The sequence below is a fragment of the Hypanus sabinus genome, chromosome 11 (genome assembly GCF_030144855.1).
Source record: "Hypanus sabinus isolate sHypSab1 chromosome 11, sHypSab1.hap1, whole genome shotgun sequence".
NCBI lineage: Eukaryota > Metazoa > Chordata > Chondrichthyes > Myliobatiformes > Dasyatidae > Hypanus > Hypanus sabinus.
In genome coordinates, this window is record NC_082716.1 from 95,284,448 (window position 1) to 95,305,470 (window position 21,023).

Below are 21,023 nucleotides of genomic sequence, written 5' to 3' on the forward strand. Positions count from 1 at the left end.
TGCATTGATAATCATTTTCCAATGTTCCTTAGATTCAGGATCAGTTCCTGAGGATTGGAGAATGGCTAATGTTATCCCACTTTTTAAGAAAGGAGGGAGGGAGAAAACAGAGAATTATCGACCTGTCAGCCCGACATCAGTGGTGGGGAGGATGCTAGAATCTATTATTAAAGATGAAGTAGTGGCATATCTAGATAGCAGTGATAGGATTGGGCTGAGCCAGCATGGATTTACCAAGGGTAAATCACGCTTGACTAATCTATTGGAGTTTTTCGAGAATGTAACCAGGAAGTTAGACAAGGGAGATCCAGTGGATGTAGTTTACCTCGATTTTCAGAAGGCATTTGATAAGGTCCCACATAGGAGATTGGTGGGTAAAATCAAAGCTCATGGCATTGGGGGGGGGGAAGACATTGACATGGATAGAAAACTGGTTGGCAGATAGAAAGCAAAGGGTAGCGGTGAATGGGTGTTTCTCGGAATGGCAGGTGGTGACTAGTGGGGTGCCACAGGGCTCGGTATTGGGACCACAGCTGTTTATGATTTACATCAACGATTTAGATGAAGGCATTGAGAATAACATCAGCAAGTTTGCTGATGATTCTAAGCTGGGTGGCAGTGTGACATGTGATGAGGATGTGAGGAGAATTCAGGGTGACTTGGACAGGCTGGGTGAGTGGGCAGATACTTCGCAGATGACGTTTAATGTGAATAAGTGTGAGGTTATCCACTTTGGGAGTAATAACAGGAAGGCAGATTATTATCTGAATGGTGTAAAGTTAGGAAAGGGAGAAATATAAAGAGATCTAGAAATCCTTGTTCATCAATCACTGAAGGTAAATGAGCAAGTGCAGCAGGCAGTGAAGAAGGGTAATGAAATGTTGGCCTTTATTACAAAGGGAATTGAGTACAAGAGCAAGGAAATCCTCTTGCATTTGTACAGAGCCCTGGTGAGACCACACCTGGAGTATTGTGTACAGTTTTGGTCTCCAGGGTTAAGGAAGGACATCCTGGCTGTAGAGGAAGTGCAGCGTAGATTCATGAGGTTACTTCCTGGGATGTCAGGACTGTCTTACACAGAGAGGTTAGAGAGACTGGGCTTGTACACGCTGGAATTAAGGAAATTGAGAGGGGATCTGATTGCAACATATAAGATTATTAAGGGATTGGACAAGATAGAGGCAGGAAATATGTTCCAGATGCTGGGCGAGTCTAGTACCAGAGGGCATGGTTTGAGAATAAGGAGTAGGTCATTTAGGACAGAGTTAAGGAAAAACTTCTTCTCCCAGAGAGTTGTGGGGGTCTGGAATGCACTGCCTCGGAAGGTAGTGGAGGCCAATTCTCTGGATGCTTTCAGGAAGGAGCTAGATAGGTATCTTATGGATAGGGAAATCAAGGGATATGGGGACAAGGCAGTAACTGGGTATTGATAGTAGATGATCAGCCATGATCTCAAAATGGTGGTGCAGGCTCGAAGGGCCGAATGGTCTACTTCTGCACCTATTGTCTATATTCCTGGAAGTTAGAAAATGCTGTCAGTTTGGAGGCTACCTAGTTGGAATACTAGGTGTTGCTCCTGCAACCTGAGAGTGGCCTCATCTTGGCAGCAGAGGATGCCTTGGACTGGCATGTTAAAATGCGAAGGAAGAATGGAATTGGCCACTGGGAAATCCCGCCTGTTGCAGACAGAGCAAAGGTGTCTCCCAGTCTACATTGGGTCTCAGTGATATAGAGGAGGCCACACTGGGAGCACCAGATGACCCCAAAAGATTCACAGGTGAAGTGTTGCCTCTCCTGGAAGGACTGTTTATAGCTCTGAATGGTGGTGAGGGAGGAGGTGGTTGGGAAGGTGTAACCCTTGTGCCGCAAGCAGGGATAAGTGGCAGGAGGGAGTAGGGAGGGACAAATGGACAGATATTCATGGAGATAGCAATCCCTATGGAGAGAGCGGAAAGGTAATGATGTGTTTAGTGGTGGGATCCTGTTGAAGCTGGAGGAAGTTGAAGTGCTGGATGTGGAGTCTCACAGGGAATTCCTCAAAAGGACAAGAGAAACCCTATCTCAGTTATGGCAACAAGAAGATGGGATGAAGGCGGCTATCGGGGAATGGAGGATATGCAGGTGAAGGTACCATCAATGGTAGAAAAAGGGAAATCCCTTTGAAGGGGGAGGACAGCTCAAATGTTCTAGAATGAAAAGCCTCATCTTGAGAACAGATGCAGTAGAGACAGAGGAACTGAGAAAAGCGAGTAGCATTTTTACAAGTTACAGGTTGGGAAGACGTATAATGATAGCTGGGAGAGTCAGCAGGTTTATGAAATATGTCAGTAGACAATCTATCTCCAGAGATGGAGACATCATAACACAAGAGATTTATGAAATGAATTTAAGGGCAGAGTGTAAGTTGGAGGTAAAGTTGATAAAATTAATAAGCTCAACATGGGTGAATGAAGTTGCAGTAATGGAATTGTAACTGTATCACAGTAAGAGTTGGGAAATGTAACCAGTGAAGGCAGAACAAGAAGTGTTCTACATATAGTAGCCAGTAAAAAAACAGGCATACCTTGGTCCATGCAGTGCCCTTGGCTACACCTTGGGTTTGGAGGAACTGGGAGGAGCTGAAAGTGGAAGGGCCCCAAACAGTACTTCCAGGTGACACAGTGCTTCACCTGTGAATCTGTTGGGGTCATCAACTATATCCCAATGCAACCTCCTTTACGTTGGTGAGACCAGCCAAGAATTGGGGAATCACTTTGTTGAGTACTTCATTCCATCCAGAAAAAGCAGGATTTTCTGGTGCCCAACCATTTTAATTCCAACCTCCATTCCCATTCCAACATGTCAGTCCATGGCCTCCTCTTCTGCCATGATGAAGAGCAATGCCTCGTATTCCACAATACCTCTTATTCTGTCTCAGTTGCCTCCAACCTGATGGCATGAACATTGATTTCTCCAACTTTTGGCAGTTTTCACTCTCCCACTTACTTCTTCAATTCCCCACTCTGTCCCTTCTCTTACCTCCTCTCCTCACCTGCCTGTCACCTCCCCTGGTGCCTCTATCCTTCATTTTCTCCTATAGATTCTTTCTTCTCCAACTGTTTGCCTTTTCCATCTATCACCTCCTAATTTCTTTCTTCATTCCCCGTCCACCACCCACCTGGCTTCTAGTTTGTACAGCTTACCTCCTCCCCCCCACCCCCACCCCCACCCAACTTCTTATTCTGATGTCTTCCCCCTTCCTTCGCACTCCTGATGAAGGGTCTTAGCCCGAAATGTTGACTGTTTGTTTCCATAGATGCCGCCTGACCTGCTGAGTTCCTTCAATATTTTGTGTGTTTTGCTTTGGAGCCAGAAGAGAAATTGTAGAGTGTGAGGACCAGTTCCACCAGATGGAGGAGGGTGGTGGTGGAGAGGAACTGGTTACATATGTTGTCTCAAAAAAAGAGTTTTAGAAACATAGAAAACCTACAGCACAATACAGGCCCTTCGGCCCATAAGCTGTGCTGAACATGTCCTTACCTTAGAGATTACCTAGGGTTACCCATATATTTTTCTAAGCTCCAGGAGTCTCTTAAAATACTCTATTGCTTCTGCCGCCACCACCCATTCCACGCACTCACTCTACGTAAAAAAAAACTTACCCTTGACATCTCCTCTGTACCTGCTTCTAAGCGCCTTAAATCTGTGCCCTCTTGTGCTAGCCATCTCAGCCCTGGGAAAAAGCCTCTGACTATATACACAACCAATGCCTCTCATCATCTTATATACAGGCGTCCCCCGCTTTACAGATGTTCACTTTACACCACTTCGCTTTTACAAAAGACCTACATTAGTAACTTGTTTTTGTATTACAAAAAGGAGTTTTGCTTTTACAAAAATGTTTCCCATTTCAATTAATGGTTCTTCATTTTACGCCATTGCGGCTCAAGAAAGGTTTCATAGGAACGCTCTACCTTTGTGGGGGGAGGGGTGGGAGAGAGACACCTGTACATCTATCAGGTCACCACTCATCCTCTGTCGCTCCAAGGAGAAAAGGCCAAGTTCCCTCAACCTATTCTCATAAGGTATGCTCCTCAATCCAGTCAACATCCTTGTAAATCTCCTCTGCACTCTTTCTATGGTTTCCACATCCTTCCTGTAGTGAGGTGACCAGAAATGAGCACAGTACTCCAAGTAAGTGGAGTCTGACCAGGGTCCTATATAGCTGTAACATTACCTCTCAGCTCTTAAATTCAGTCCCACGGTTGATGAAGGCCAATGCAGCGTATGCCTTCTTAACCACAGAGTCAACCCATGCAGCAGTTTTGAGTATCCTATGGACTCGGACCCCAAGATCCCTCTGATCCTCCACACTGCCAAGAGTCTTACCATTAATACTATATTCTGCCATCATATTTGACCTACAAAATTTACCACCTCACAATTATCTGGGTTGAACTCCATCTGCCACTTCTCAGCCCAGTATTACATCCTATTGGTGTCCTGCTGTAACCTCTGACAGCTCTCCACACTATCCACAACACCCCCAACCTTTCTGTCATCAGCAAGTTTGCTAACCCATCCCTCCACTTTCTCATCCAGGTCATTTATAAGAGGAAGCATCCCAGAACAGATCCCGGAGGCACACCACTGATCACCGACCTCCATGCAGAATAGGACCCGTCTACAACCTTCTTGCCTTCTGTGGGCAAGCCTGTTCTGGATCCACAAAGCAATGTCCCCTTGGATCCATTGCCTCCCTACTTTCTCAATAAGCCTTGCATGGGGTACCTTATCAAATGCCTTACTGAAATCCATATACACTACATCTACTGCTCTACCTTCAACCTCAAAAAATTCAATCAGGCTCGTCAGGCACGATCTGCCTTTGACAAAGCCAATTTCCTGGACTTTTTCTACTCCCTTTTTTGAATAAGGGAACAATAGCCACAACCCTCCAATCCTCCGGAACTTCTTCCATTCCCATTGATGATGCAAGATCATCGCTAGAGGCTCAGCAATCTCCTCCCTCTCTTCCCACAGTAGCCTGGGATACATCTCATCTGGTTCCGGTGACTTATACAACTTGATGCTTTCCAAAATTTCCAGCACATCCTCTTTCATAATATCTGCATGCTCAGGCCTTTCAGTCCGCTGCAAGTCATCCCTGCAATCACCAAGATCCTTTTCCATAGTGAATACTGCAGCAAAGTATTCATTAAGTACCTCTGCTATCTCCTCCATTCTATATACACTGTCACATTTGATTGGTCCTGTTCTCTCACATCTTATCCTTCATATACTTCTCAAATGCCCTGGGGTTTTCCTTAATCCTGTCTGCCAAGGCCTTCTCGTGGCCCCTTCCTGCTAGCCTTATAATCTTCTAGATCTCTATCATTACCTAGTTTTTTGAACCTTTCGTAAACTCTTTTCTTCTTGACTAGATTTACAACAGTCTTTGTACAACAGTTTTAAGGCCTTCCTGTTGGGGTAAAGAAGTGTATAGAGACTGGACATCCATAGTGAATATGAGTCAATTGGGCCAGGGGACTGAAAGAGATTGAAGTGATCAAGAGCCTATGTATTAACACAGATGCAGGTTAGAAGGACTGAACCAACGGGGGTGGGAGGATAAAATGAAATCGATGTATGTGAACATGAGTTCAGTGGGACTGGAGCAGGCTGAAGCAGGGAGCCCCCCTGACAGTCAGGTTTGTGGATCTTCGATAGTAGGTGGAAATAAGCAGTGCAGCTTTGGGGAGCTATGAGGTTGGTGGCAGTGGATGGGAGATCCAGAGTCAGTGAGATTGGTGATAGTGCATGAGACAATTACAGCTAAGTATGGGTTCTGGAAGCACTTGTAAACCTGAAGTCAACTATTATCAAGGGGAAAGCACTTCACATTCAATCCAAATTCATGTTGCTGCGCAACACACACAAATGCTGAAGGAACTCAGCAAACCAAGCAGCATCTATGGAAAAGTGTACAGATGACATTTACAGCATCTGCAGATTTTCTCTTGTTCAGGTGGTTGTGATTTTTTGAGGTTAGTTGCCGTGATTCGTACACATAATTGAAAGAATCAAAAAACAAATTTAGAATTAAAAACAGAAAATGCTAGAGATATTCAGCAGGACAGACATCCGTGCAAAGAGAAAATCAGGATTTCAGGTTGATGATCAGTTGTGATGAAATGTTTTTAACCTGGAATATGTAATTCTGACTCTCTTTCCAAAATGCCACCTTATCTGCTGAATATCTCTGGCATTTCCTTTTCTGAATTTGCTGCAGTTCTTCCTCCAAGCAGTGTCGTAGACCCAAAAAGCTTCAGTAAATTAAAAATGACAATTCTTCCATCATGTGGGTAGAAAGCAAGATGGTTTGTTGATGTTGCTATTATATTTTGTGTGCAATATCTCTCAAAATAAAGCAGCATGACTTGGATATTATTTAGGGGTGAGTTGATGAGAACTATTTAACATTTGAAAGTCAAGCTATGCCCAACTCCAGAAGGAGAGAGTCTAACCTAATTATCATTCAATGGCCTTTCTGTTACTAAGTCTGGGGGTCACCACTGACCAGTAACTGAACTGGACCAACTACATATATAAATACCATGGCAACAACAGTTCATCAGAGTTGGTATCTCAAGCAAGTAACACACCTTAATATCCCAGAGTCTTTCCAACTCAGCAAGTAACAAGTCAAAGTATAATGGAATACTTCCTACTTGCTTGGAGCCCTCAACAACCTGCAGGAGAGTTGAGAACAAAGCAGTGTCCTTGGTTGGCACCCACTGCATAAACCTGAATATGTACTCCATCCATCACCATTTACAAAATGCATTGCAGCTGCTTCCATCAGCTACTCAAATGATACTTAACAACCCCCAAACACTACCCCAAAGGAGAACAAGGAAGGCAACTTAATGAGAATAGTACCAGTTCATTTTCCACTACAGGTCACACACTATCCTAATTTGAAACTCTGTCACTGTGCATTTGTTGCTGCTGGGTCAGAAGTCCTGATACTTCCTTGCAAATGGCACATAGCAAGTGTCTTCAGTGGTTGATTACCACCTTCCTTGGAGAAATTAGGATGAACAGTGGTTGCTGGTCTTTGCATTGGTTCTCGCGTTTGTTAAGTGTTTTTTAAAGAGTTAACTTCAGTTCTGTTTCATGCAGCTGACTCTTGGTTTCATGAATCAGCAGCTGATGATTTGAAAAGCAACTAAGGCTAGACAATAAATCTATCAGTTACAAAATAAATTAATGGATTAAGGCTTTTAGTAGGTATGAAATAAGTAATTTCAGATAAAGCGGCTCAGAAAACTAGTTCTTTCCAATTGTACTCAATGGGTATGAATAAGACTATTTATAATCTGTGTTATTCCTTTGTAGGCCCTTGTTACTGCAGAGTTGGAGGGAGGTGACAGGCAGAAAGCCATGAAGAGATTACGAGTGCCGCCCCTGGGAGCTGCTCAGGTTAGTTATGGTTAAATCACAAGCAGGCTACCTTTCATCTGTTGCATTGACTCTCATTATGCAATCTGGTCCTTTGAGATATGTTGATTGATGCAATGTGCAATAAGCAGAAAAACCTACAAACAGTGGTGGACGCGATCCAGTTCATCACAAGCAAAACCCTCCCCACCATTGAGCACATCTGCAAGAGATGCTGCTATAAGAAAGCAGTATCCTTCATCAAGGGCTCCCACCGTCTAGGCCATATGTTCTCTTCTCACTGCTGCTATTGAGAAGGAGATACAGGAGCCTTGGGTCCTACTACTATGTTTAGGAACAGTTATTACTCTTCAACCATCAGACTCCTGGACCAGAATAGATAACTTCACTCACCTGAACTCTGAACAGATTCCACAGCCTTTAAAAATCACTTTTAAGGACTCTATAGTACATGTTTTCAATACTAATATTTGTTTTTATTTATTTAGTTTTTGTTTTTTTTATTTAGTTTGTCTCCTCTTGTACATGGGCTGTTTTGTCAATCTTTGTATGTAGTTTTTTATTGATCTTACTTTATTTCTCTGTGATGCCTGCAAGAAAACGAATTTCACAATAGTATATAGTGAGATATATATTGATAATAAGTTTACTTTGAATGTACATCTTGAGTACTTTCTTCCTGGGGATGTTTTGTACATAATGTGAAAAATGTTTACTGGTCCCTGTTCTGACCAGCATGTATTCTCCAGGCATTGTATTCAAGGTGGATATCAGTTACAGATACTTACTAATTACAAATTACAAAAAGTACAAATACTTAGGACAGGCACCATCCATGAAAAGAGAAAAGCAGAATTAACTTTTAAGATCAAAGACTGTTCATTGTAGTTGTATCTAGCAATTTGGAATATTGAGCAAGAGATATGAGTTAAAATTACTTTAGGCTACCAAGGAAATTTAAACTTAAATTCAATTTGTTTTAGTGCATCTGTAAATGCCAGCAAAAAATGAATCTCAAAGTAGTGTATGGTGACATATACACATGCATATGCTTTGATAATAAATTCACTTTGAACTTTGAATAAAACTATTTTTTTTTTTTGGAAAACCCTATCAGGCTGATTTGTATCACCTGAAGATAAAAACTGCTATTCTTACCTTGCATAGCCAAGATTGACTCCATTGTGGTTTCCTCTACCTAGTAAATCACAATATACATGGGATGAGGGAATAGGCATTTAGGAATGGATTGTAAATGCTGGCTTTGCCAGTAATGACCAAATCTGATCAACACATTTGAGAAAAATGAGTTGTTATTAGACAGGGAGTCATTCCTAATTGGTGATGGATGACAGTGCAAGTCAAAGGAACAGATTTATAATAACTGAATTTACAGGAGGAAGAAAAGTTCTCCTAGTGGCCTGCCTAACATTTTATCTAATCCAACTCTCCAGGCTAGATTAACCCATCATGTTTTTAAGCAGACCTCCCAAAATTAACAGTTTTGGCTGCAGTGGCCACATTTAACAAGTGCAGTGCAAATGCAGTATCTTGTTTCTTCTCTGCCGCAGCTATGTACCTAACACTCAACTTAAAATATTTTGTATACACCTGGAGCACCTTTTAGCATCCCTAAATGTAATGAAGGCTCATCATCTCTGCTACAAAGCCACTTAGCTTGTGAATGGTATCAGCTGGATCAAGAAAATGTTTTCCATTTTGCAACAACAGCCATTATTTTGAGAACAGTGTTGTGCTATGTGTCCTTTCTCTATTCACAGGTTGATGAGCTATGCCAAAACTTAATTCACATTTTACCTTTTCAACCAATAGCTGTTTTTTTCCACTGAAGATCAAGTAACTGCAGATGCAGAATCAGAAATTAAAGCAGAAAATACTGGAAACTGTTTGCAAATCAGGCAGTATTAGTGAAAATTGAAGCAAGGTTAACATATTCACTAGGGAATATGGGTGATTAGGTGCCATAGGGATAAGCAAGGTAGGATAGTGGGTTCCCGATACAAACAGAACGTGATTTACCTGAATCAGAAATATTGAATCTGGAAGTCTGCAACATGTCCAGATGAAAGGCAGAAAGCCATTCCTCAAGCACCTTGCTTCTCATTACGACAAAGCAAGAAGCTACAGACAGATCACAGTTGGAATAGGATGGGGAAGTAAAGAAGGAAGCAGCAAGAAATTCAGGTTCATTTGCACTTCTATATATATATAAAACCATATAACAATTACAGCACGGAAACAGATCATCTCAGCCCTTCTAGACCGTGCAGAACGCTTACTCTCACATAGTCCCACTGATCAGCACTCAGCCCATAACCCTCCATTCCTTTCCTGTCCATATACCAATCCAATTTTACTTTAAATGACAATACTGAACCTGCCTCTACCACTTATACTGAAAGCTCGTTCCACACAGCTTCCACTCTTTGAGTGAAGAAATTCCCCCTCATGTTACCCTTAAACTGTTGCCCCCTAACTGTCAACTCATGTCCTCTTGTTTGAATCTCCCCTACTCTCAGTGGAAAAAGCCTATTCACGTCAACTCTATCTATCCCCCTCATAATTTTAAATACCTCTATTAAGTCCCCCCTCAACCTTCTATGCTCCAAAGAATAAAGACCTAACTTGTTCAATCTTTCCCTGTTACTTAGGTGCTGAAACCCAGGTAACATTCTAGTAAATCTTCTCTGTACTCTCTCTATTTTGTTGACATCTTTCCTATAATTCGGTGACGAGAACTGTACACAATACTCCAATTTCGGCCTTACCAATGCCTTGTACAATTTTAACATTACATCCGAGCTCCTATCTCAATGCTCTGATTTATAAAGGCCAGCATACCAAAAGCTTTCTTCACACCCTATCCACATGAGATTCCACCTTCAGGGAACTATGCACCATTATTCCTTGGTCATTCTGTTCTACTGCATTCTTCAATGCCCTACCATTTACCATGTATGTCCTATTTGGATTATTCCTACCAAAATGTAGCACCTCATACTTATCAGCATTAAACTCCATCTGCCATTGTTCAGCCCACTCTTCTAACTGGCTCTTTGCCTCTCTTTGCAAATCTCTTTGCAAACTTTGAAAACCTACTTTATTATCCACAATGCCACCTACCTTAGTATCATCTGCATACTTACTAATCCAATTTATCACCCCATCATCCAGATCATTAATGTATATGACAAACAACACTGGACCCAGTACAGATGCCTGAGGCACACCACTAGTCACCGGCCTCCAACCTGACAAACAGTTATCCACCACTACTCTCTGGCATCTCCCATCCAGCCACTGTTGAATCCATTTCACTACTTCAATATTAACACCTAAAGAGTGAACCTTCCTAACTAACCTTCCGTGCGGAACCTTGTCAGAGGCCTTACTGAAGTCCATATAGACAACATCCACAGCTTTACCCTGGTCAACTTTTCTCGTAACCTCTTCAAAAAATTCAATATTTGTCAAACGTGGACTTTCCACACACAAACGCATGTTGACTGTTCCTAATCAGACCCTGTCTATCCAGATAATTATATACACCACCTCTAAGAATACTTTCCATTAATTTACCCACCACTGACGTCAAACTGACAGGGCTATAATTGCTAGGCTTACTCTTAGAACCCTTTTTAAACAATGGAACCACATGAGCAATACACCAATCCTCCGGCACCATCCCCGTTTCTAATGACTTCTGAAATATTTCTGTCAGAGCCCCTGCTATTTCTACACTAACCTCCCTCAAGGTCCTAGGGAATATCTTGTCGGGATCCGGAGATTTATTCACTTTTATATTCCTTAAAAGCATCAGTACTTCCTCCTCTTTAATCGTCATATTTTCCATAACTTCCCTACTTGTTTCCCTTACCTTACACAATTCAATATCCTCCTCCTTAGTGAATACCAAAGAAAATAAATTGTTCAAAATCTCCCCCATCTCTTTCGGCTCCACACGTAGGTGTCCACTCTGATTCTCTAAGGGACCCAATTTTATCCCTCACTATCCTTTTGCTGTTAATATAACTGTAGAAACCCTTCAGATTTATTTTTCACCTTACTTGCCAAAGCAACCTCATATCTTCTTTTAGCTTTTCTAATTTCTTTCTTAAGATTCTTCTTACATTCTTTATATTCCTCAAGCACCTCATTTACTCCATGCTGCCTATATTTATTGTAGATATCTCTCTTTTTCTTAACCAAGTTTCCAATATCCCTTGAAAACCATGGCTCTCTCAAACTTTTAACCTTTCCTTTCACCTAACAGGAACATAAAGATTCTGTACCCTCAAAATTTCACCTTTAAATGACCACCATTTCTCTATTACATCCTTCCCATAAAACAAATTGTCCCAATCCACTCCTTCTAAATCCTTTCACATCTCCTCAAAGTTAGCCTTTCTCCAATCAAAACTCTTAACCCTGGGTCCAGTACTATCCTTCTCCGTAATTATATTGAAACTAATGGCATTGTGATCACTGGACCTGAAGTGCTCCCCAACACATACCTCTGTCACCTGACCTATTTCATTTCCTAACAGAAGATCCAACACTAGTTGGTACCTCTATGTATTGCTGCAAAAAAAACTATCCTGCACGCATTTTACAAACTCCAAACCATCCATCCCTTTTACAGTATGGGCTTCGCAGTCTACGTGTGGAAAATTAAAATCTCCCACAATCACAACCCTGTTCTTTCTACAAATATCTGCTATCTCCTTGCAAATTTGCTCCTCCAATTCTTGCTCCCCGTTAGGTGGTCTATAATACACCTGTATAAGTTATACTACACCTTTCCCATTCCTTAATTCCACCAAATAGCCTCCCTAGACAAGCCCCGTAATCTATCCTGCCAGTGCATCGCTGTAATATTTTCCCTGACAAGCAACACAACACCTCCCCCTCTTGTCGCTCTGATTCTATCACGCCTGAAGCATCGAAATCCAGGAATATTTAGTTGCCAATCACTCCCCTCCTGCAACCATGTTTCACTAATAGCTACAACATCTTATTTCCAGGTATCAATCCATGCTCTGAGCTCATCCACCTTTCTTACAATGCTCCTAGCATTAAAATAAATGCATTTAAGAAATTCTCCACCTCTTCCTCTCTGTTTATCTTTAACAGTACAAAAAAGACTTTACTGTCTTCTTTTTCTTTCATGTCCCGTAGATCTGTTCTTACACTCTGGTTCACCTCCCCCCTCATATCTAGTTTAAATCCACTGGATCCTCTCTAGCAAACCTACCTGCAAGAATATTTGTCCCCCTCCAGTTCAGATGTAAACCGTCCCGCCAGAATAGGTCCCACCTTCCCTGAAACACTGCCCAATTATCTATAAATCTGAAGCCCTCCCTTCTGCACCGTGTCTTCAGCCACGTGTTGATCTGCACTATCTTACTATTTCTAAACCCACCTGCACATGGTACTGGTAGCAATCCTGAGATTGCTGTCCTGGAGGTCCTGTCCTTTAACTTGGCACCTAAACTCACCTTTCAGGACCTCCTCACTCTTCCTACCAATGTCATTGGTCCCCACATGGACTACGACATCCGGCTGCTCACCCTCCCTCTTGAGAATACTGAGAACTCAATTCGAGATACCATGGCACCATGGAGGCAACAGACCATCCTGGATTCTCAATCTCTTCCACAGAACCTCCTATCTGTCCCCCAAACTATCGAATCCCCTATCACTACTGCTCTCCTCTTTTCCCTCCTTCCCTTCTGAGCTGAAGGTCCAGTCTCAGTGCCAGAGACGTGACCACTGCAACTTGTCACTTGTAGGTCGTCCCCACCAACAGTATCCAAAACAGTATACTTATTGTTGATGGAATCGGCCACAGGGGTGCTCTGCTGTTCCTGTCTACCCCCCTTCCCTCTCCTAACAGTCACCCAACTACCTGTCTCCTGACTCCTATGGCTGACTATCTCCCTGAAACTCCTCTACCAATCTAGTGTATTGCATTCAGTATTCACAATGAAGAAGCCAAATACAGAACAAGTGACCAGTTTCTAGAGCAAGGGATCCCAACCTTTTTTGTACCATGGACCCTTACCATTAACTGAAGGGTCTGTAGACCTCAAGTTGGGAACTCCTGCTTAGAGCAACCATACTCTGTTCACTTGCTTCAGTTTTCCATGTCATTCCAGCGGCTACAATTCTCTTTTAATGCTCATTAGTACTTTAGTGGAAAGTGAAATACTGGCTAAGGGTCCAGACTTTTTTTTTTCCTTCATGATGATGTGTGTGCCTTGGATAAGATTCTGTGATACTTGCAGAATACATTCTAGAGTAGTGGGGGGCTTCTAATTGTAATGTAATCACATGGGTGTCTCAGTGAATTTCATAGAATAAGTTTAGTTGGTCATCTGAGGTATCCCATGATTGCCAGACGTATAGCATAAAGGTACTGTACATAATTTATCCTGTTAGCTAAGTTCTTATTGCCTTGCTTATGGAAGCCTCAGACTTCTTGAAAGGAGTAAAAACTTGAGAATTATCACTGTTTGGAATATTTGAAATTATTTGGAATACTTGAAATTATTTCTCAGTTTTATATATAAAATGTTAATACTGAATATACAAGAATTACAGTATTATTCTTCAGTGTTTTCCCCTTTTGTCAGGATCTTATCCTTCCTCATTTTTTTCTTTTTATAGTCAGCCCCTGCCTGGACCATATTCAGGGTGGGAATGTACTTTGGAATATTTGTTGTACTCCTTGCTGCGCTGGTTATCATAGGTAAGCATTTCTGCTTTCAAATAGATCAGGTTTTGTGTCGGCCATTATTGAATTGACTATGCTGTGTGCTTCCATTCTGGACTGATTGTGATTCCTAAGCATATTCGGTTAAAGGATGCCAATTTAGTTATTGTGATCATTACCCTGATCATATTTATATTTATACCATTTGCAAAAACTACTCACTAAAAATATCACTACCAGAACAAAAATAGAATAAATCCAGCAAATTTGGAAGTTTCAACTTTTCTCTGTGATTTGTCATAATTTGAGCATCACCACTGAAGCAGCTGTTCTTCTCCACCCTTTTACAAAGGCAGTGTGTAATGTATCAAAAGAATATTCTGTAAAGTATAATGTTACATTGATTCATCGACTAGGCATGAGGATTAAGTAACAATACTTCAAAATTTGAAGTACATGTCAGATATTGTTGTCATTCATATGATAATAATTCCATGTTTACATGTCTATGAAATGTGGAACTTGGTGGCATTTCATCAGGCACCAGATTTCACCAGATTTCAGGATTTTTCAAAGGGTTCAACTTGAACTTGTGAACAAATGGGCAAAGTGTTCCCTAGTTACTTTTCACATTTCTTCACCACTTACTTTCATCAGGTTCCAGGTATAAAACTACTATTCCTGCTTTAAAACATCTAATCTCCTTGTAAATGTGGTGTAAAAAAATTGTATTTTTGCAAGGAATTTAAATCTTCTATTTTATTGAGTTTTTAAAATGATAAATGATTATAAGTAATTTTTCTCCATGTCTCCAAAGCAGGCAGAATGCCAAATACTTTGATGGTCCTTGGGAACTCTGGCTGTCAGTGGCATTTAGTCAGCCATTAAAGTTACTATTTTCCTTTTTGTGTCTACCCAACTTGACAATTTTACTGTGAAGAAGGCCATTGTGACTTGATCACATTACTGTGAGGAAGACTATTGCAATGCAACATAATGCCTTGTGACCCAGCAGTTTTTGGAAGTTGCTGTTGGAAAGATCACAGAGGCAATTCTGAGCATACTTCAAAAGAGTAAGGTCAGTCATGAGTGCAAATGACTGGTACAACCCAAGTCATATAAAATATCCCAAGTCCATGGCTTGTCAATAATTAGATCAGCTGCTGAAGCAGTTGTTGAGATAAAATGGCAGTTGGTGCGACTGGTGGCGTGAAGGGGTCATTTGCATTAGGATCACGGGACTAGAGCAAGGATGGTTGGTTAAGGTTCCTGTTTGAAACTAAAAAACCAGTGAGCTGTGACTTAGAAAAGCAGTAAATTAGTTTATTGTCACATGTACTGATGAAGAGTGAAAAATTTTGTTTAGCCTGTCAACCATCCAAATCATTTTGTCATTCAGTACTTTGAGGTAGTACAAGGGAAAACCAATAATAGAATGCAAAATAAAGTGTTACGGTTAAAGCAAAAGTGCAGTGCAGACAGATAAGGTGCAATGCCATGATGAGGTAAATTCGGCAATTCTGTGAACCTAACCTTAATACTGGTTTAGGTTTGATTTTGTGCTGTGCAAGATCCAACAGGCCACCAAAAATTAATAGTTGGGGAGGGGGGGTATCATAATTTTGCTCTGCTATCTTCACGTAATCACAAAATAAGTTATCACTAAGCCCTGAATCGAGTATTAAAGTTGATTATTTATGCATCATGTATGAGATTTGTGCATACTGTATGTTAGTAAAAGATTAGAACATAAAAGATAGGAGCAGGAGTAGGCCAATCGGCCCCTCAAGCCTGCTCCGCCATTCAACAAGATCATCGCTGATCCAATCTTAACTCACCGAATCACCGAATCCCACAAGGCAACAGTGCCAACCAACAGGGCACCATGCCGCCCATTTTATTTTATTATTCATCCCGCCCAAACCCATGTGATCACCCGGGGAAAAAAAACCCAATTTGCCAATTGAGGAGAAAAAATCTGGAAAATTCCTCTCCGACCCATCCAGGCTATCGAAAACTGGCCCAGCAGATCACATGGCTGATCTAAACCTAGCCTCATGTCCACTTACCTGCTCGCTCACCATATCCCCTAATGCCTCTTTTATCCAGGAAAATGTCTATCTCCGTTTTGAATTTATTGAGTGTAGTAGCTTCCACAGCTCTCTGGGGCAGTAAATTCCACAGCCCCACTACCCTCTGAGTGAAGAAATTTCTCCTCATCTCAGTCCTGGAACGGCATCCCCTTATTTTAAGATTATGCCCCCTAGTCCTAATTTCACCCATCATTGGGAACATTCTCCCCGCATCCACCCGATCAAGCCCCTTCACAATCTTGTATGTTTCAATAAGATCGCCTCTCATTCTTCAGAACTCCAATGAGTAGAGTCCCAATCTACTCAACCTCTCATCATACATCAACCCACCCATCCCTGGAATTAACCTAGTGAATCTTCTCTGCACTGCCTCGAGAGCCAGTATGTCCTTTCTTAAATATGGACACCAGAACTGCACGCAGTACTCCAGGTGTGGTCTCACCAATACCCGGTACAACTGCAGTAAGACCTCCCTGTTCTTGTACTCCATCCCCCTAGCAATAAAAGCCAGCATTCCATTGGCCTTCTTGACCACCGGCTGCACTTGCATACTAACTTTTTGTGTTTCCTGCACCAGGACCCCCAGATCCCTTTGCACAGAAGCACTTTCCAGTTTCTCTCCATTTAGATAATAACTTGCTCTATTATTTTTCCTGCCAAAGTGCAAGACCTCCCACTTGTCAGTATTATATTTCATCTGCCAAATGTCTGCCCAATCACTCAGCCTATCTATGTCCCCCTGCAGGGTTTCAATGTCCTCCGCACTCATTACACTTCCTCCCATCTTTGTGTCATCAGCAAACTTCGATACGTTGCACTTAGTCCCTTACTCCAAATCATTAATATAGATTCTAACAAAATGAGCTGTAGACAATGCTCACGTTATGTGGTGCACTCCCATTCAGTGATAAGATGGAAAAATATGTGTCTTACATTGTTATATTTGGTGACGTTGAAGATGCTGAGCACTTACTGTGTGGCATGTCACTTTAAGTCACTCTGGTTCTTGCTCTTGTAGTCAGTTACAGAGAGGCATTGTTGATGGTAATAAGGAGAGCAGTGTTTGTAAACTAGCTAATGAGGCATAAGATATATATTAATTCAAGTAGTCATACAAAGTCAATACATCAAAAAATGTACTGATTTAAGTTCAAACTACATGAAGTTTTTTGCTCTCTGCTCTTAAAAATGAAAGCTTAGCTGTTAATCGAGAAGCCATGGCTTAATTTTCTTGGAAAAGGCCACCAACTGTGTTATTATAGACAGTGAGATGAAAAGGATCTTATAGATTGAAAAAGATACATTAGCTCTTATTAAGACACTAATCTTCATGTACATTCTGCTAGTGCCTTCACAGTAGCAGCTAATAGTTTATTCAAGATCCCAGAGGTATTACCTAAGTTTTTGAAGGGAATTATTCTAAATGTCGGTTATCCTGTGCATTTAGAGCAATTCCAAAGTTGTTTTTTTACCATTTGATCAGAATCTTTTGTCCTACCAACACAAGTTAATGCTAATTAATATTATGAAGTAAGCCTTTGTAAGATTATCCCTTAAACTCGCCTGTTGCTGGGTGAAAATTACAAAGTCTCATCAACTCCAATATACTTAAAGGGAGACAACTTACTTTAGGCCGATGATCAGCCCAACATACAAAGTGTGTTTCTTGTTCTTTTCACTGTGGCAGTTAAAATGAGTTGTAATCAGTACAGTGATCAAGTATTGAAAGGTTGATGTGTTTTTATGACTTATTTATTTCAAGGCCTATTGCATAACTGAATTTATCAGTACTAACTCTCCAAACAGGAGAGTTTCAGAAAAAATTTTTAGAAAGCTGTGTTTTTGTAAAAACAATAATTTTGCTACTTAAAGACCTTTTTTAATCCCGTGTTGAGATTGGAGTAAATGGAGAAACAGTGTATCTCAGAACTTTCTTGGTACCACACAGGCAGATTTTCTAGACTGTTGGCTATTATTCCTAATAATACCTAAACATCTGTATTTCACTCTTGTTTACATACGATACTATAGTATACTAAAATGTCAAGTGAACTCAGTGTCTTTAAAGTAAGCATGGAAAATAAGACCCATGTGATAGGAAACAGGGTCGAAGTGAGATAAAAGGAGCTGTGAAAACAGAACATGGTGTGTTTAAAGCAAATGTGGGAAACCAAGCCCAGTTGTGTTTAATGGCAGCATAGGAAACAGAGCCTAAATGTATTTAAGGGAGCAAGGGCAATAAGGCAAGGTGAAAATGGGGTTCTAGTGAATTTAAAGGAAGTTCTGAAAATGGGCCCTGAGTTTAAGTAGAGTATGGGAAACAGAACCTGGTGATTTTAAAAGAAGTGCAGGAAGCAAGGCCCATTTCTGTTTAAAGAAAATGTGTGAAACAGGACCCAGCTATCTTTAATGTGAACATGGAAACAACAGCCAGGTATATTCAAAGGGAATATGTCAGTCAGTCTAAATGGAGCATAAGAAATTAGACCAAGGTGTACTTAAAGAAGGTGTGGGGAACAGGACCCGGATGTGTGTAATGGGAAATAAATTTTGATTATCTAGATTTCCAGAAACAAATAAATACTCTTTTATTGGAGTTGTACTATTCTAGAAGGGACAACAGTAAATAAAGGTGAGGCTTGGAGAATATATTTTCTTTCTACTTTTGTAGCCTCCTCCGTTCCCAGCAATTCTCCCTAGATCTCAACATTCCTCCAGTTCTGATTTTACTTGGAACCTAATTTTTAGTATATTGCCATTCACGTGAATGTTTCTTTAGCTACTCTGGCTGCTGCTGAAATTCGCTTCCTAAGTCTGTTACTATTTTGAAGATGTACTTAAATCTCCCTGGTCAGATCTCTAATCATGCTCCTAAAACACTCCTCCTGTGATTTGATACCAATTTTCTCTGCTGATACTTCGAAGAGCTTTGAGAAATATAACTGTGTAAAATTTTGCTATATATGTTTGTCGTTATTGAAGTACAAAGGACAAGGAGTTTCCATGCCTTTAAAAAAAAAAATCAGGTACAAAGGGCAGTGCCCAAATGAAAGATGCACAGTAGATTGAGATTCGTAGTACAGCAATTCTTGTCGGATGCATGTTGGTTCCATGCACTGACTATACTGAAGCAGGTACAGAAGTTCCAAGTGTAGACAGACACATAATACCATGCAGTGACTGAGTAGTATTGTAGTAGGATATATTAAAATGCAGAAAGAACAAGCTCAGGGTTGCATTTAAAGTGAATTAGAAGGCTTAACATTAATTACAGCCTCAGTAAAGAAGGGGATAATTGGACTGGATCATTATAAAAATGGCTTTGGTGGAAAATAATACATTGATTACTTTTTAAGAATTCATAGTGTCAGACCTCATCAAAGGTTTTGTAGCTTGCTAATGACAAATAAAAAATTAAAAACTGAAGAGTTTAAAGATAGATTAAAAGTTAGTCAGCTGCATAACCAAGCCACTAAACCATTGTGAATCACTGTCCAAAATAAAATTTTCAAGTTGAAAGGATGTATCAAGTCAGTTAAATGGTACATTTGGGGCCATTTTGCTGAGAGTTAATGTTGATCAAAGTACTTTGTAAAAGAAGGAAAGGAGTTGAAGAGTCTGTAAAGATAGAGAAAAGAAAAGCTTGAAAATGTACAACTTCAGGACAGTCAAAGACTTAAAAGTTACAAAATTATTCTTTCTTGCATATATTCTTTCTTGCAAAGGTTGAACAAGTTAAGTCTCTATTCATTGGAGTGTAGAAGGTTGAGGGGGGATTTGATCGAGGTATTTAAAATTTTGAGAGGGATAGATAGAGTTGACGTGAATAGGCTGTTTCCATTGAGAGTAGGGGAGATTCAAACGAGAGGACATGATTTGAGAGTTAGGGGGCAGAAGTTTAAGGGAAACATGAGGGGGTATTTCTTTACTCAGAGAATGGTAGCTGTGTGGAATGAGCTTCCTGTAGAAGTAGTAGAGGCCAGTTCATTTGTGTCATTTAAGGTAAAATTGGATAGGTATATGGACAGGAAAGGAGTGGAGGGTTATGGGCTGAGTGTGGGTAGGTGGGACTAGGTGAGTTTAAGAGTTCGGCACGGGCTAGGAGGGCCGAGATGGCCTGTTTCCGTGCTGTGATTGTTATATGGTTATATATAGGGAATTTACACAGGCTCATAGAGACAGGATAGTTTCTAAAGCAAAGGAGTGCTGTGATGTAATTTTCATGATGAGCACCAGTTCTCTCCAAGAGGACCATCTTGCAACAATTAAAGCCCAATATTGTTCAAGAACCAAGAGGTCCATGCTACTTGCTGTTTTGGTGTATCCTGTTTATGTGTACTCTTCTCCATTATGCAGACTCAGTTGACCCTTTTAAATGCCAGCTCAAAACCTATTTATTTAATTTTGCTTTTAACCAGCGTCTTTTTGTCTTTTATTTTTTGTTTGCATTTTAACCCATTGCAAACACTTTGAACTACATCTTTTGTATGAGTACTCATATAAATAAGTTATTATTTATTATAATATTAATGACTACCTAAGTAAAGGGAGCTTATGAGGACTGCTTTATCTTTGATCATGACTGCACTACCTAAAGCTTGCCTTTTCTTGTATTTCTAAGTAGTTTTATATGTTGAATTTCAGTTAATGTAGTTTAAGTCACAACTGTTAAGCAGTCATTTCTGATAAAGAAAATGTGATGTAAATTGACCCTTATATCTTAATGTGAAAAGAGTAGTTGTTAATAGTTC

At 40.6% G+C, this 21,023-nt stretch overlaps 1 protein-coding gene across 3 annotated transcripts in view; it reads left to right on the forward strand.

The window, feature by feature from the left end:
- Positions 1 to 21,023, forward strand: part of LOC132402201 (xenotropic and polytropic retrovirus receptor 1 homolog) — a 444,705-nt gene that overhangs the window by 297,301 nt on the left and 126,381 nt on the right. For all 3 annotated transcript variants that reach the window (XM_059984917.1, XM_059984920.1, XM_059984919.1), the window contains 2 exons: positions 7,381 to 7,464; positions 14,134 to 14,215. In XM_059984917.1, the coding sequence (XP_059840900.1) occupies positions 7,381 to 7,464; positions 14,134 to 14,215 (166 nt within the window). The remainder of the gene's footprint in view (positions 1 to 7,380; positions 7,465 to 14,133; positions 14,216 to 21,023) is intronic.